At 44.9% G+C, this 17132-nt stretch overlaps 1 protein-coding gene across 1 annotated transcript in view; it reads right to left on the reverse strand.

Annotated features, from left to right (window-relative positions):
• Positions 1-17132, reverse strand: part of FOXK1 (forkhead box K1) — a gene marked incomplete at both ends in the record, with an annotated part of 41736 nt that overhangs the window by 2283 nt on the left and 22321 nt on the right. Inside the window, 7 exons of the mRNA XM_079543147.1 lie at positions 202-426; positions 1801-2085; positions 2787-2953; positions 4035-4228; positions 5950-6096; positions 7311-7467; positions 16837-17034. Of these exons, the coding sequence (XP_079399273.1) occupies positions 202-426; positions 1801-2085; positions 2787-2953; positions 4035-4228; positions 5950-6096; positions 7311-7467; positions 16837-17034 (1373 nt within the window). The remainder of the gene's footprint in view (positions 1-201; positions 427-1800; positions 2086-2786; positions 2954-4034; positions 4229-5949; positions 6097-7310; positions 7468-16836; positions 17035-17132) is intronic.

Raw genomic sequence — 17132 nt, forward strand, 5'->3', positions numbered from 1 at the left:
TAGCAAAACTTATCCATCAAGGAGACCTGAGCAAACACAGGCAGACTGTATCTATGACTGACATTTACAACCACAGAAGTTGCCAAATTTATAACCTTTGGCACCGACCACGTGGAATAACTTGCATAACTAAGAAGGGAAAGACCTCCTCACTTGACAACTGAACTGCAAAGCTTGGAGAGCAATCAAAACAAAGCCTACCATAAGCACTGCCGGTGATGCTGTTGGTGGGGACAGCATGCTTGCCGTTCTGGGTGACCGCCCGCACGGGGAGCTGATGCTGCCCAATGGTCACTGGAGCTGCCTGCTGAAGGATCGTGACGGTCTGTCCTGGAACACCCTGTGCCATTTGGCTGGCAACTGTCTGAATAACACGGCTGGCGGTGGGTATTGTGGCAAAGGCGATCGTTGGCTTTTCATCCATACCTGCTTGGAGAGCAGAACAGACAGCAATTATTTAGCACCCAGCTGGTCTAGGAGCAGGCTTTCTTCTCATTAACGCTGTCGCAGTAACACATATCCCGGGCTTACAAATGTTTAAATACCTCAGCACCACAAAGTCACTTGCCTTTGATGTGTCTTATAATGTTTATACGGTGGAAATGGAAAGCACTGCTTCACAGGTTTTCAGCTTAGTCACAATAGTAACATATTTGGCCTCCAAGGAGCTCAGGATTCCTGGAGGCCTAACCCTGTGAGAATTGCTTTAGGCAAGACCAGGCTCTATATACACATTTTCTGTGGGTTGCCTCATAGCACGCAGTCAGCTCTGAGAAGGTAATGACTCACTTACCTGCTCACTGCAAACAGGGACATAAGAACAGGGCATATCAGTCCCTCTGAAATGCTCTTTTTGAAGCTTATCAGAAGCCAGGGATGAATATTTGAAAACATTAAGTTATGCATAATTACTCTAAACATATTAAGATTTTTTTTTTTTTTTTTTTTTTTAAAAACAGCATAAGCCACCCAGCCAAAAAAAAAATAAAAAAAAATCAGGACTGTAAATCAGATGGACCGTAAGCATTAAGCAGAGAGCTGCAGAAAGAATGACTGGAAGCAAGAGCAGAAAAGGCAAGGAAAGCTTGGGGATTAGGAATGAAGAGGTTACAAGTGGAAATAAAATGGACAAATAGGGAAAGAACAAACGACAGCAAGAACTAGTGAATGAAAGAAGGGAGCAGGTGACAGGCAGCTGCAACTGTGCTTCAGCAACATGAACGGGATATAGATAGGAATTTCCAGAGAATGTGAATGAAATTCAAACATAATAACCAGTGCTAAAACAAAAAAAAAGCCAATGATCCTGGTACTGCTGTAGAGGAGGCCTTTGTTGTAACTGGTATTTGAAAGTTGCTTTCATGACGTACCACCTACAAGTTCCAGCTTTCCCCTAGGAAACTGAGCTGGCAGAATAGAAACACTGTCATTTACTGACGAGGCCGTCCTGAAGCTTCAGCCCATCTCTCATGCCATCAAGCAGCATCCATTTCCATGCCATGCCCAGGGGAATAATACACACGCATAATATTGATACAGGGGCTAGCAAATATTTAAAGCACTTCATTTTTTTCAATCTTCACAGCCTGTTAGATTTGCTCTCCAAAGATGACAAGGGAACACAGTACTCCTGCTCAATGGTGGAAACATCAGCCTGACGAATTCCTACTCAAGTTTATCTAGACAAGCACCTTTTATTAAGGGCTAAGCACCCAGTGAGTGAAACTGATGTCTGATTCTCCCCCACACTCCAAGCCTGCTTGATTTATTAGTGAAGTAGCAAGAGAAGTGACAAGCTACCTCGGTGGTCACCAGCTAAGTCCAACACTGCTCCTGCAGCTTCATGAGCTCCTCCTGCTGTGCCCTGATTTGTGAGGATGTATCCGTTTGCAGAGTTTGCAGAGGAGGTCACAACTCGAACCATTGTAACAGTGGGAGCTTGTTGAACGACGTGAATTGCATGACACGAAGGCTGTTGAGAAGTCACTATTGATGCTGGCATGTAAGCAACTGGTTTTGCCACCAGAGTAGATGGCCGAGGAGGAGGAACAGCCATAATCACTGGCTGGGCACTGACTGGAGATCCTAAAGAGAAAACAGAAACATGCACAAATAGAAGATGTTAAAAAACATGGAAAAAAGCTTCTACATGTTTTACCTGTACACTTCCTGTATCTGCAGTATTTAATCCTTCAACAGAGGCAAGATGTGAGGGTAGGTAAAAAAAAATTTTGAAAACGTCACCTCCAGTCTTTTATTTACTAACACACAAAGACCAAAATTGACATTTTAGCACTGCTTTGTGAACAAATAACATGATAGAGCCCCAAACATGAGGCTTTACATAATGAGCTTTGCCTTCCAACTCACTTCAACAGGAAGACCAAGGCCAATTACAGCTGACAAGCAGGTACTTACCTGGGCTAGTATTATCAAGGCTCTGGCCACAGCACCGTGGAGCTCTGCACAGGCAAGATGATCTTACCATGAAGCCTTGAAAATTACTGAGTCAGCTATGCACTGCCATGGCTACTCTGCTATGAGTTCCTTAGAGACACGTAGATTAAGGTTTGCTCATGTGTTTCTATACATTCCTTTACCTCCTGCCCCTTCGTACAAAGGCTAATTAGAAAAACGATCTGAAGTTGCACATGCGTCACCAGTCTCTAACAAAGTCCAAGACTTAAATCCTCCTCCAACGGACTGGCAGGAACATTCCTGCAGCGTTCCCAGCATAGCACTCAGCACAGTGGAAAGTCACCTGCTGCGAAACAAGAGCTACTCACCAGGTGCACTCTGTGAATACCGATACTCCGGAACTGAGGCTAATTTTGACCCAAAGTCGTGATCGTGTGGAATGGGTGAGCCTTCCCTTGACAGGCACTCTGGAGTCTGTAGGCCACTAGAGTGAGGGGACAGCAGGCCAGGGTGAGTTGGGGAGGCTGGAGCACTCCTGGAACACCAGAACACAGTGTTGGCAGGTGTAGACGTATTTTGACCACAAGACAGCAGCAGAGACCAAGCTTTGTCTCCATCAGAGGAAAGATAGCTATTCTCCCACATTACTTACCCACTGTAGTCTTGCTGGGAAAAGCTGAAAGGCGCACAGTAACCCCACTAACACTCTAGCACCAAATACAGTCACGTTATTCCTGGCTGAAGGCAACTGGACACTTCAGAGTGTGGTTACCGTTTCAGTACTAACTGCTGACAGAGAAGCTGAATGTGCCTCACATTCAGACCAGTTTTGCAGTTTCAGGCCATTCTCAAAGGATGTTTGTCAGTGTTTGAGAGAGTAGGAGAAAAATGCACAGTAGATGCAAGTGGCCAGACCCATATGCACTCAGCTGAGCTGTTGCTACTCCTTTCTCAACCACTTTGTTCCCACTTCGGGTCCCACATGGCCACTAAATGCATAAGGAACTCAAACACGGATCTGCTAATCAGCTGAAAAATCTCTCCTTGTTTTCCTCCATCTTAGACAGAAGGAATGTGAGGAGGAGTGCTACACGACGCTGCTCCAGCTAGAGCTACACTGCATGAAGCCCACAGGGACAGGGCTCAGAGAAAGCTGTTGCTGCACACAGCTCCTCTCAGCAGCCCCACCACTGGCTGGAGCACTTACACAGAACAGCCCCCACCGCTTAAAGCCACAGTCAGCATGATGTTCCCTATAAGAGAGAGCTTTAAATACCACAAAAGTTATTCCCACTGTGATCTAATCCACATATAAACACAGCTTTCCCAAAATTAAAGACTGGCATCTGGAAACATTTACTGTTTTGAATTTCTTTGAAATGCTACCAAAGCAGATACGTTATTTGATGCATTTGTACTTGGGTTCAGTTTTTTTTTTTTTTTTTTAAACACTTAAAGTCAGAACAATTTTCAGATTATGCCCCAGGACTACTTAATTATATTACCATTCCAAAAGCTATAAGCAGAATTCAAGTTTGCTCACTGTACTTCAGGAGAAGGTTGGTTGTTCTCTTTGTAATGAGTTCAGCATGGAGATTAGAGGGCAGTGATGTTACCTGGAGGAGAGAGGCCCAAAAGGTGTTCGGAAGCAGGACACTCCTCTTTGCCTTCTTTTTCTAAATGCTTGCTCTACAAGTTTAGCTTCAGAGGCGGGGTCAATCCGCCAAAAGGAGCCCTTTCCAGGTTCCTCCTGGGAGCGTGGGACTTTAATAAAGTAACGGTTCAAGGAGAGGTTGTGCCGAATGGAATTCTGCAGGAAGCACAAGAATGAGGTGATTATTTCACCGTGAGGAAGCCGGTAACAAAGGCAAACTGATTTTGCCACACAGCTTGGAAAAATAAGATCTATGCTGCCCGAAACAGCGTTGAAGATAGAAACAAGTCACTTAACCCATGGAGCTCCGAAATCACAGGAGAAATGCAAGAGAAAACCTGGGGAAATTAGTGAGACACGGAGCTCCTACTAGCCGTACAGAAATGTGGGTTTGCTCAGTACTATACAATCACTTGAATATACCTGGAGTCAGCAAGTACAGTAGCTTTTGCTATGGAAAAGAATGAAAGCAGAGCTTTTGCTGAGGCAGGGGGAAAGCAGTGTAAACCACATCAGAATTCTCTCAAGGCAGGTTGTATTCAAGGCAAGACGAAGAAACTGTTTGAGCTTGTGCTAACTGCTTACCTGCAAACGATCACTGGGATGCCCAAACATGCCCTAAAGGACACTGCATCTCATGGTAATTGTAATGTAGGCCAGACAGCTATCTGAGAAGAATCCATTATTGATGCAGCACTAGTCCAGCACCATAAGCTCTCCAGATGTTGGCAGGACTAATTATCCTTGTCATTGACAAAGCCCACCTGAGCAGGTTTAACACTGCCTTTTGGGCCAGGGAAAGGCTCAGCAAGCCCAAGTATTCATAAGCTCTTTTCTCTTCCACTTTCATGACAGAACAGGAGCTTTTGCAGTTGCCTTAGACAAGCCCTTCACGAGAAAAGCCTTAAAGTGGTACTGGTCAGCTAGAAAAAGGCAACTTCACCCTCTTCTGAAATGCAGCTGTCTTTAAGGCAGGATGCAGCAACTGCTTCAAGGAGCACAGCTCTGCTGAGCAGGTTAAGGCAGGAAGTGAATACCACAATTAATTAGAGCTGTGGGGAAAAGCCAGGGAGGCTGAACATATCAATTCCAAATGTACTCAAAGAGCACCAAGCCGTGCTGCTCCTGCCAGCAGAACACAATGAAATCAGCAGCTGCAAGAGTCTTTCCAGCTGCATTGGTGTGTTATATTCAAATGACAACACCCATTTCAGAGGTGTGATGCCAAGAACAAGCCTGAAAGCAGGTGGAGCTGTGGTTTCTGAGACTTTGAAAGCAGCCCTCAAGTTGAACATTTAAGTCTGATTTAGCATGTGTTAACTACATGCAAGCTCTCCTGCGAAGCTGGTCAGATTTCCTTTCATACCACATGAGGAGCTTTGAGCCTGTGCTTTCCAAGTTCCTATTCTGAGATTCAAACCCTGGAAACTCTGATTTAGGCAATGCAGTAGAATAAACTGGGAAAAGAAAACACCTGTGATGATTTAAGGCTGTATTACGATTTAAAAACAGGATTTCAGTGTTTGGGCATTTGTTTGGACAGATCACTCCAGAGAAAGACACGGGTAACTATCTGGGCAAGGGTGTTACTGAGAGTAAGGACGTGGAAAAATAAATAAAGAAACAAAAGTGAAAGACAGATGATTGGAATCAAAATCGTTTCAGAAAACAACCCACTGGTAACACTACATCACCCTAGAAAGTATTTACAAAAGATAATTGCCCACAAGCAAATTAGCTAGCTTATGTTACACAAATTCATTCTGGGAACAGTCAAAGCAGCTCCATTCTCAGTGCCCCAAAACTTTATTAAATGTATTTCAAAGCAGATAAGACCTGTCAAAGTAGTTTAAAAACTTGTCATATCAAGAACTCACCTGCCAGCCTTTGTCAGCAGTCCTGTAGTATGGATAATGCTTGGTAATGTGGGCATAGATTCCACTTAGTGTTAATTGCCTGTCTGGTGCTGAAGATATAGCCTGCACAATTAGCTGAGCATAAGAGTAGGGTGGCTTGGACTCATCCTAAGAAAAAATATGAAAGTTTAGTTATTTCCTACACTAGAATTCATCAACAACCCCAAGTAATAAAAGCACGTTAGGCAGTAGTTTCACAGATGCAAACAGAGCACAAGGATGGGCAATTAAAAGCATCATCTCTTTCACCCCCCCCACCACAGCACAAGTATCTGTGCACAAACAGAACTAGAGGACTAAACCAGATCAAGGTATCTTGGCATCCTGTACCCTCCACCCCCCAACACACGCAAAAAGGGTAACTTTAACGTGCCTCCATTCTCCACTGGATTTGTGATGTGCTTATATTGGCACAAGGAACAGAACAAGGATGAGTAATTGTAAGCAAAGAGTTACAGGGTGTAGGACACATTCACTGCTCTCAGTGTTCATGAAATTGAAGCCTTCAATCCCACTCAGCTACAACTAAAGCTTTGCCAGGCTCATGCAAGTATGCTAACCAGCTGCCCTCCTAGCAACAAGCCCAATATGAAACTTAATTCTGTTCCTTCTGTCTCCAGCAGGTTTAGTTTCATTCTAGGAACTTTAATTCATTTGCAGATCTCGTGTTCCTACATTAGTCCATCAACAACAGCCTTTCTTGTCTCAAGGGAGAATCAAATATACAAGTCGTCATCTAGTGTTGTGCTGCTCCACCCAATCTCAAATGAGGTGGTTTTGAATCTACACCTTTAACTTTGATCTGAAGATCAGCTCACCAACATGAAAAGTTATCAATTTAACTCAGTTATTTTTCAATCTAAATTTCATTGCTGCTCTCCTCGTTTAATGCTTGTTTGACAGGCATGTGTTTGTTTTGAAAGCTGACTGCACATTTCTCATAGCAAGGATCCAGTTTCTCCCCCTGCTTCCCTTTTCCTCAGATGTGCTTTGCAAAATACCGTTAATTAAAAGGAGAAATCAAGACTGAATTCTAATGCTCCTCTATATGGGTTCTTGATTTATCAAACAAGCAAGACAAAGTACTCCTGCTCAACCCTTTTAATGAATGGCTTGCATGCATTTCAGACAGCCAAGCAAGCAGATTCATCATCCAGCACAAGATGCTGCTGCTTTGAAGCTATGGTCTCAAAACCCCGGAGGATAACACACACAGCAGCCTCATGGCAGAGGATATTCTTAGACCCTTTTAACTACACTCAACACTTCCAGGTCTTAAGCTTCCCAACGAGCACGGCTGGGTAAGTAATGTTTCTCTGAACCTTTGGGCTGTCCCCGCCAGATGCATCTGCCTGCTGTTCTGATGCTGCTTTTGCTGCATACTCTGCTGCCAGCTGCAGATCCGAGGTAATGTTGTGAACAAAACGATATCCTGAGGATCCAGCACCACGTGGACTGGCCGGGCAAGAGTTGGGTACACTGAAAAGGCAAAGAGAAAGTAAATTTGTTTATTTATTCACAAGATGCCCAGTTCTTAATTCCCAGATACCAAAAGGATCTCAAGCCACAGAGAAGCATCACTCGCTGGACTCATTTTTTGCCCTTAGGGCTTATCCAAGGCACAGAAAGATGGAAAATAAATACAAATCACACGTAATCGAAGATGAAACTGAAATTCCTACAAGTCCTCATACACAAACACACACCTGCACTTTCTACAATCACAAGAGAACAGTCTCAAAGCACTGAATGTTTTTTCTGTATGCAGGACTTAGAAAAACACATGCACTGTAATGGGAAGGAGTAACGACAGAAATAACTGGCTGGTGAAACCTATGAGAACACCATCACTCTCCTTCTGATGTAGGCAATGTTTACTCCGTTTTCCTTACAGACAGGGGCTATGCACTTCTATTGTATTGTAGCTAAAATACTCAGCTCAGACACCTGCCATGAGGGCCCCTGTGGAACACAAACCATCTTTAGAAGATCAGACACAATGCCACGATTAGTGCTCCATGGCAGGAGGCAGCTATTTCCCTGATTCACAAGCACACAAGTGTAGCTATCAATAGAGAGCTGCAATCACTTCTATACAGTGTGAAGGCAACTCATCAGCTTTGGCAAGCATGGGGAAGGGACATTTAGAACCTGAGAATTACCACGAGATGGCATTACAGGAACACCTACAGAGATGGAAAACCATGCTGAAGCTGATAAAAAGCTACAAACAAGTAAAAGATCACTGTAATTTACAGCACCGCTCAGACACACAGAAATGAGTGCTCCAAGATGAGAACTAATCAGAGAGACATGTCTGAGGATCACACATCTGAGATTGGTAGCACACAGAGACCAGGAGGAAAGGGATGAGGTGGAAACCCGAAGGTCTGAAGTTTCCCTTTTCCATCTCTCCATTGTTCTGTGTTGCCCTGCATAGAGGGAAAGGCAGAGGGGTGGCTAAATTCCAGGTTTACACAGTGTCTGCTGCATAAGAGCAGAGAAACAATGAACAAAACAATACACAGGAGATGCACACAGCAAAACAAGCAGATCAAACTGTATGAAAAGATGCAAAACGAAGCCCGTTGCTGGGAATCAGAGGGTGGTAGAACTGGCATCAACAATCCTCTTTCCAGGAAATGCCCAACAGCAGTGTGAGCCCTGACAGAAATAAAAGCAGTAACTGATACTCACCCAGCACTGGGCTCAGTGCTGTAAGGAAAACAGAACACAGTCCATTCCTCAATAAGGTGATGCTATCTAAAGAGCATTCCCACGCACGTGTGTGGATGGATAGGACGTGGTGAGACACCCCTTGTTTGCTCAATGGGCAACACCTCCAGAGCAAAAGCAAGCTGACAGGAAAGAACGAGTGTTCCCTAACACAGCCCACTCTGTAAGCTGAGAAGTGCTGCTTCTCATTGCAATATCTTTGCAAACGGTTGCAATGCTGAGCTCAGCACAACCAAGACTGCTTCTTTCTAAAAGTGGATCACAGGATTGGAGGGGAAAGCAGGGGAAAGGGAAAAGAAAACAAAACATCCCAACCACAACGAATCCCTGTAACAGGGAACACAGATTCACTCCTCTCCCAGCCAGGACTGAGCCATACAAACCACTGCACGGGGCTCAGTAATGCCTCCAGCGCCCGCTGACAACCTTTATTGATGGGCCCAAACATAAATCTGTCTTTGCAAGAGATACAGGCACTTTTTACCTAGTTCTGAGAGAAGCAGAGAGCTGTTTGTGCAGGAAAATGAATCCAAAATTTGCTCTTCTTTGCTCTGAGCCCACTCTGTAAGTGGATAATGCTTCAGCACAGAAGTACTCCTGATGCCTCAGTCTACACGCACAGAGCTGGTTTGAATTTAATTATTCTGCTGTCACTTCTCAAAAGCTTCTCCATGCACACGCTGCTTCTATTGTGCAGATAATTACAAATGAAAGTAATTTTCATACATGAAGCAATGACAAATCAAAAACACAGCAATTCTTTTTATCTTGGTGTTTGGCACACGAGCAATTATTGTAACACACAGACTAAGATGGGAATAGGATGAAACAGTTTGCTGGTTTGTTCTTCATTTGCAGAATTACATTAACAGCAAGCCACAAACAGCAGCTAAAGCTTAGGTCAAGGATATGGAAGAGAGAAGTCCTCCAGAAAATCACACACCTCAGGGCCGTATGCCTGCCCTCCTCATCAGCTCTCTTTTCCTTTTAAACTACTGAAGCTTCAAAAACTGTCCCATGCAGTTCAGATGCAGGAATTGATTCAATTCTTCAAGATAGTAAAGAAAATAGTTCCATTTTTACTATTCACATTTGGGCTGCTGAAGCTGATAATGAGCTTTAGGCACAACTTGTTGCTTTAAATAAATATGCGAATGAAAAACCTCTCCCCTTGCAGGGCTATCATTCTAATGAGTGCTGACGAAGCCCCTCCAACCAAAGTGCTCTTAACTTTCTGAGCCTGGTAGGTCCCTGATGAAGCAGCCACGGCAGTATCTGAAGATTTGGGAGAAGCACTGTTCTTTCACCACAACAGAACTTCCATCCAGGTAGAGCTGCCTCCTTTCAGCCTGGGTCTGTTATCAATTCAAGAGACGTGGGTAGAGAACAAACAACATGAACCTTAAGCCCCTTCACTCAAGGCAGGGTGAAACATTGCTGAGTGTTCAAGCTCTCAGTCAATCATCAGTGAGCTCTTAAAGGGGAAAAAAAAAAAAGAGCTGACAACTGAAATGACAACAAGGTGACACAGTCTGCTCCCCCCATACAAACACAGGACAGAAGGAGTGGAGAAATAGTTTTACTAAAAATACCCCTTCTGAGGATTAAGTTCAAATTAAACTTCAGTGCAGGTGAAAGAAAACAAGCAAACACAATGCAGTGACATCATTTGCCTGGAGTTCCTGGAATTCTGCTCACCACCCAGAGCAGGAGCTGCCCAGGGACATTCGCCTGCATTCACACCTCCTTATAACAAATATGAAGCAAAGAAAGAAGAAAAGCTTTTCCCTACAAATATCTGTTTGTGCTATAAAATCAAGTGTGGGGAAAGTGGTTATGATTTGCTGGATATTAATACTGCATCAATACTTGAAGAGATGGAATCCATTCTAATACTATAGACTTCTACTGGGTAAAGCTACAGCTGGGTATGCACCCCAGCTTACTGCTGTGACCCAGGCACACTGTCCATGCAAACACTCTTTAGCTTGCAAACAATATAATATAATATAATAATTTGCTTTAAGCTTTTATGCTACAGAAGAGGGCGTTTTGGAGAGGAAGCACGTGTCCCTCAACGGCATACAAAACAACACGTAAGCACACCAGCTGCATTTGCTCAGTGTGATCCCTGTCACACCATGGTTAATGCCTCTACACTCAGATTCACCAAGGATTCAGGGTCTTGAAACTGTTACTGCAGGCAGTCAGTGGGCTCGAGCTCCCGAAACACTGCACTGAGACCCAGCTTTAGACCAGACTACAGCCACATGCTGAATCACAGTGGTCCTTTGCAGCATGTTTTCCATTTAAAACTTGACCTTTGGTTTGTAAGGTCAGAAAGACGAGGGTTGAACACAGTCTCTGTGATAAACTCACCCGTGTAACAGGCAAGTGTGCCTTTTAAACTCAGAGCTTACAGCTGGCTATAGAGAACGTGGCATCTTACAGCATCATGATTCACTTCTGACTCCTGCCAACAAGAATCTAGCCTCTAAAGTTCATAGCACTCTTCAGCAATGAAAAAGCCTTCAGATAGATACCAGCTACTGGAGAAGTACAACTCGCTGCACTGCTGCTGGAATGCTCCAGATTGGCGTGCTTTAACTAAAGAATAAAGGAGTGCAAAACTAGGGTGTACTGTTGTGCACATGGTGTGACCACAGCATGCTGCTCTCTCATCTCCTTACAAATAAACTCACAATGCAACAGGATCAGAAAAGGTACTGACTGGTGTAGGCAGGATGATCAAAGACAGGGAACTGATTCTGAGCACGAATTAGCATCACTGCATGCTTTCCTACATCACCCCAAAGAGGCAGAATCCTGGGCTAGGTGGTCTGTTACCTGAATGCACGCAATGACTTATGTAGAGATCTCCAGCTTGTCCCAGTTTAACAATATTTCTCAGATAGGGGGTAGGCAATAAACGGTTAAATGATTTATTTATAGTCACACAAGTCCACAAGCAAGCTGGGAACAGAAACACTCCCAAATTCCAGTGCCAATTTCCCCAGAAGGAGAGGCAGTAAGAGAATGCGGGAAAACTGCCCTGTTACTTCATTCCATTCTCCCTCAAGAAAGGTGTCTGTAGGGCTCAAGGTACAGGAGCTCAACTGAAGCCAGGTGTGTGCATAAAGCACTCCCTGCCTGTGACCAAGAGGAAGCGTTACCTGCGAGCGCACATGAAGCTGTTCACTTTGTTCACCTGAGCAGGAGGTGCCTTGCTAAAGAGCAGGGAAAACCTCCTGTGGTTTAGGATATGGCACATGGCAGTCTTTGCAAAATGCCCAAATAAACACTTCTGAAGCACGTACAGATGTAGTAGCAGTGCTAAGAGTAACCACCAATATAAAGATTCCCATCTGAACAAATGTTTTCCTTTTCTTAAGTCCCAATTCCACTACAAAGGAAGAATCCCCATTTCTTAACAAGATCTTCTCCAGTCTCCTCCCCAAATGCAAAGGGAAGGCATTTTCCTGCACGCTCAGACTACAGTTAGAGAAATGCCACATATCTCAGCCTATTCCTATATTCCATTTCAAGCACACGGGATACCAAAAGACACAGGGATTTTTTCCTCTCCACGTGTAACAGGCAGGAATCAGGTCAAAGTACAGCAGTGCAGCTTGCGAAACGAGCATTTCCACCAGACACCAATCAGAACCCATGGGTGCAAATCCTCTGCCGCTCTCCTTCCCCAGCCCAGCCCCAAAAATGTAACTCAAAGAGCAGCAAGTCCTTGCATGTTGCCTGTTTCAAACAGGTTTCAAAAACAATCCCCGGTGGTGAGGCTGCCAAACAGAGTTGGATTTTGATGTGAAAGGAGAAATCTGAGAGCTACTCTGCCTCATGCTGGAAATAAAAAATGACCCAAAGCTGTTGAACAAGCCACAGCGAGAAAGTTATCTATCCACAGAAGTTCAAATTGTTTATACTTGTCTCTGCTCCAGTGGTCCCCCTGTTAGCAAGGAAGTGAGCTCACTCCATCTGTGGATTCAGTGCACGTTTCACAGCAGCGTCGAGCAGGGGAAGGGAAAAGGAAGTGCTCGTGTAGCTGTGACATACGCACCCTTTCCTCCAGCACATGGCTTGGCACTGCTCCACCAGCACATGGTCCATTATCTGAAATAAACATGCGTAGGAGCTCCCAAGCCTGCTATAGATTGTTGTGTTGCTTCTGGGATGTACACGCAGCGTGCTAGCTGGCCTGTGGCTGGGAGACGAGGGCGATTAAAAATAATCACCGTTCTGTCCAACGGTGGGAGGGACCAGAGCCTGAATCCAGGAAGCAATGGATAACCGAGACAATGCAAAGAGCCTGCAAAAAGCCTGCCTTGGAGCTCTTCACTTACGTGGCTCACAATGCTGCAGACAGGAGGAAAGGCCAATATTTACGCATCCTGCTCCACAGCAGGTATATAACCACTGAAATCAGGGTTCATCCAGCTCATCTCATGCCTTTAGAGAACCATGCAAGTCCCCATCAAAACCCAAGTGTTCTGAAATGGTGTTGTCATGTAACACAGCACACAGGACTCCACGTGAGTGTTCCTTCCTACCACCTTACCCTCCCATGCTGCTTTACAGAATAAAAGCCCAATACATAATTTACCTACTACACGCTCTTGGAAAGTAGTTATGACACCACATGTGCATAAAAAGCAGGCAATGAATTTAAATGACCTGTTAAAGACCACAACACACATTGGTGGCTTAGCTGACAGAACTGCAGCTCCTCTGAATAACCCACAAGCAGAGCATGCAGCTGAACTGATTGCGTAGTGGAAAGGGGGAAAAAAGGAGTAAGGTTGAAAAATGTGCAACTTCTAGAACTGTAACAGTTCAGCTGACACCTTCTGTTTTGCTAATCAAACCTACAAAAAAAGCACAGAAGGATGGCAACTGCTCGATCTATTGGTCTCATTCATTTCACTGCAGACCAGGTATTGATCACTCTAGCAGTGCCTGACCGTGGGTGGCACATTAAGTATCAACAGTTCTCTAAAACAGAAGGCTGGGGTCAGTCCACACACAGAGGCACTTCTCAAGCAGCAGTTGGAGGAAGAGCCCTGTGAGAAACGAAGGGCTTTTTTATGATTTATTTTTTTACTGATGAAGACTGTATATGTAAGTGAGATAGCCATGCCCTTCCAGTGAAGTACAAGACAAAGTGTTCAACTCCACAGCCACCCCGGTATAGAGATAAGCCAGCAGAAGCAGCAGCTGTGAAACGTGAATAACGATGCTGAGCTCTGCAGTGCAGCAGCTTGAATTTCCTTGTTGTAGCACTACTTTCTCAGATGCTTGCTGCACAGGTGAAGAGCTTCAAGTCATCAGTAAGGGTGTCACCAAAAGAGGGTTTTCCAAATGCAAGCACAGAATCTTTAAGCTGTGCACTGAAAGGACTTTCAGTCCTTGACTTCTGAAACTCATAATAAGCATCAGATATATTTCCCAGCATGCAGAGGTGAATTTAGCCAAGCTACAGAAGGCTTTCAGACAGCTTTTCAGAGCCTTGAATCTACTGAGAAGAGAACTGTGCCTGAATCCACGTGCTCTGCCCTTTCTTATGATGCCTGAAGTGGACAAACTGCTTCTACTTGGTTCTCACAGCCACAGCAGCCTTTCTTTTTCAGAATATGTAAGTTTGTGTTTGTTTGCTTGTTTTTCCAACAGATTTTTGAACTCAGAGCAGGAAGAAATAAGCCATGTCTGTGTGTCAGCCTCACCGAGTGTGCTGCCAGCCAATATTTTCCCTTAAAGCTGTACAACAGCATCGAAAACATCTGCAAGCAGCCTCTCCTGGAGATAAACTGCCTTGCTAAGGAAACAGTGGAAACATGTCTCCCCAGGAGTGAGCAAGAATCTTGCTTTGCAAAGCTGCTGAGGGTGGCAGGTTGGGTTTTGTTTAACTAAAGCTCACTCCCTCTCTAGGCGGTGCGCTCTGCAGAGGGAAAATAAATAGGCTGGAAAAAAACAGAGCGGCTCACAGGGGGGGGAATCTGCAGGGAAGCAAAGCTGCAATGTAAACAGGGAACAGAACGGCGGTCAGGAGGGCAGGGCTGGTGCTGGGAGCACAGTGCCTGGTGCAGGAGTGCAGTACGGCCCTGGCCACACAGGGTGGAGGCAGGAAGAGGGGCTGGGAGCTGTTTTCCAAAAAGGAAATTTCACCCAGCCAACGATTTCCAAACTGCAATAATTTTCCACGGGCCAATCAGGGAGGAGCAAGGCAAACGCACCAAATTAGGAAAGTAAATACTAGAAGGGGGAAAGGGAGGAGGAGGAGGAGGAAAGCAGAGCCGGTGGAAACGCCTCCAGATGCTGTCAGGGAATGGGGTCCTGGGCTGAGCCCCTCTGGCCCTGGGGAAGGGGAAGAGGGCACTGTGTGAAGGCTGCGTGCTGATACAAGGATACCAAGAGAGCAGTTTGCTGCTCTGGGAGACCGATGGCAGAGCTCACACTGATGTGCTGCACCAACAGTGCTCCCTTTCTGAGAGCCAAGAACCCAAATCCTGTCCCAGAGCGTGGCTGCAGGACAAGAGAGCTGCAAGACCCCTCAGAGGGAGAGGAGAAGGCTGCAGGGGCCCAATGAGGATGTTTACAAACGTGTCAGTCCCTCCTCTGTAAGAGGAACTCAGAAATGAAAAGGAATTTGGCAAGCGAAACCTCAGATGTCTTTTGAGGTTTTCTGAAGCCTCTGCTGGGTTTGCTTCTGCTCAAGACAAACGGATGCAATCATTAATCATCCTCAGTAAACACTCCGTTAGGGGCCGAGCACAATTCAACACCACTATTTCCACTTTCTCCTTATGCAAAAGAAACATTCTCCAGGAGTCAAATATCAGTCGCAGGCATATGCCAGAGTCAAAGATACAGCCCCTGCGAGTAACAGAAACCACACCATGCTGCATACGATGACTGAATGGAAACTAACTCCCATATGCTGGCAGAGAAACCATCCCCCTCCCCTCCCAGCAACAAGCTTCATCTAAAAAGAGAAGGTTAAATATAAACCCAAAGCAATGCCTGAACAGAGGGCTGAAACCACAGCCACCTCCAGCTCCCTCTTTCTAGAGTATCTGCACTGCACATCTGTGCAGCTCTGCAAGCGGGGAAAAACCCAAACAAGCAAATGCCTCCAGACCCATGCAAAACCTGCCTGGCTCTATTGTGACACTGAAGTCATTCTCAGCAGTGTAAATTTGAATACTACTTGCTGAATGAGTGCTAGCTGACAGGAGATGTTTGTGTACTGCAGCTTGTTACAAAGCTATGGACAAGAAAACAAAGCGAAGGCTGTCTGTCACTATTCCCAGGTGCACTCTGATATTCGGAGGCTGCACTTTTAAAACTGTAACACATCACCCTGTATCATGAACACACCTTACTATAGTTAGCAAGTAAGTTTCACTACATTTTAAGTGTTAAATGAGATCACTGCAAGAAGATAACATCAACTCCTTACTGAGGAAGAAGTAGGGAATTCAAGTCAGTAACATGACATTCAGGTTATTTCTCTCACACATTCTTGAATCAGATGATTTACCAAACAGGATACTTGCACAGATGAACACTGAAATTGCTACAGCCCCTCAGCACGTGGTCAGCATCCTTCCCATTTCCTTCTATTGCCAGGAAAGCACATGCCAGTGGCCACCCTTGTCCCCAGCTCCAGATAACACGGCACCACCCAGCAACAACGGAATATTATGGAGATAAAAATAAAACTAGCCGTCCTAACAGAGACCATTTGCTTGCTTTCTTTTCTCCATATATATCAGTAGTTCTGGAGAGATCGTTCTAATTCCATAGCCAAAGATAGACTAACAGCTCCATGCTGTGAAACCAATGCTCGAGGGCAGCCCCCCACCCTTTGAGCTCTCAGACAAAACCACGCATCCAGGCTATGAAGATTTTAACCATCCTTCATAATGCTCAACTTCAGATATTTAACCAGTTGTTTTTAATGGGGCACACCACGCATGGAGGATATCAGATAAGCAGCATAAAGCTGACAGACACTGGTAGGAGAAGAGAGACAGAGCTTCTAGAAAGCACAAAGGAAAACAAAAAGAACCACAGCATCACTGGGGATAATTATCATCTCACCTGATTGTGCCAGTGGGGGATGGGAGGGGGCTGACCACACTGCGGAGATCCGGCTCCGGGATGTGGATCTTCAGAGGAGAAATTTGAGGGTAAAGAGGCCGAAGGGGAGGCGACGAAGCTTCCTCTTTTACTTCTTCTTTGTGGTATAAAGATGTGAACTGGATCTTTATAACCGTGCTAGGGAATCGAAAAGTACATCTGTGCAGGAAAAAAAGAAAAAGGGAAAGCCACTGTCACACAAGATGTTGAACATTCTAAGTGTTTTTATATGCAATTACTGAAAAATTACTCCATTC

The sequence above is a fragment of the Tetrao urogallus genome (genome assembly GCF_951394365.1).
Source record: "Tetrao urogallus genome assembly, chromosome: 15".
NCBI lineage: Eukaryota > Metazoa > Chordata > Aves > Galliformes > Phasianidae > Tetrao > Tetrao urogallus.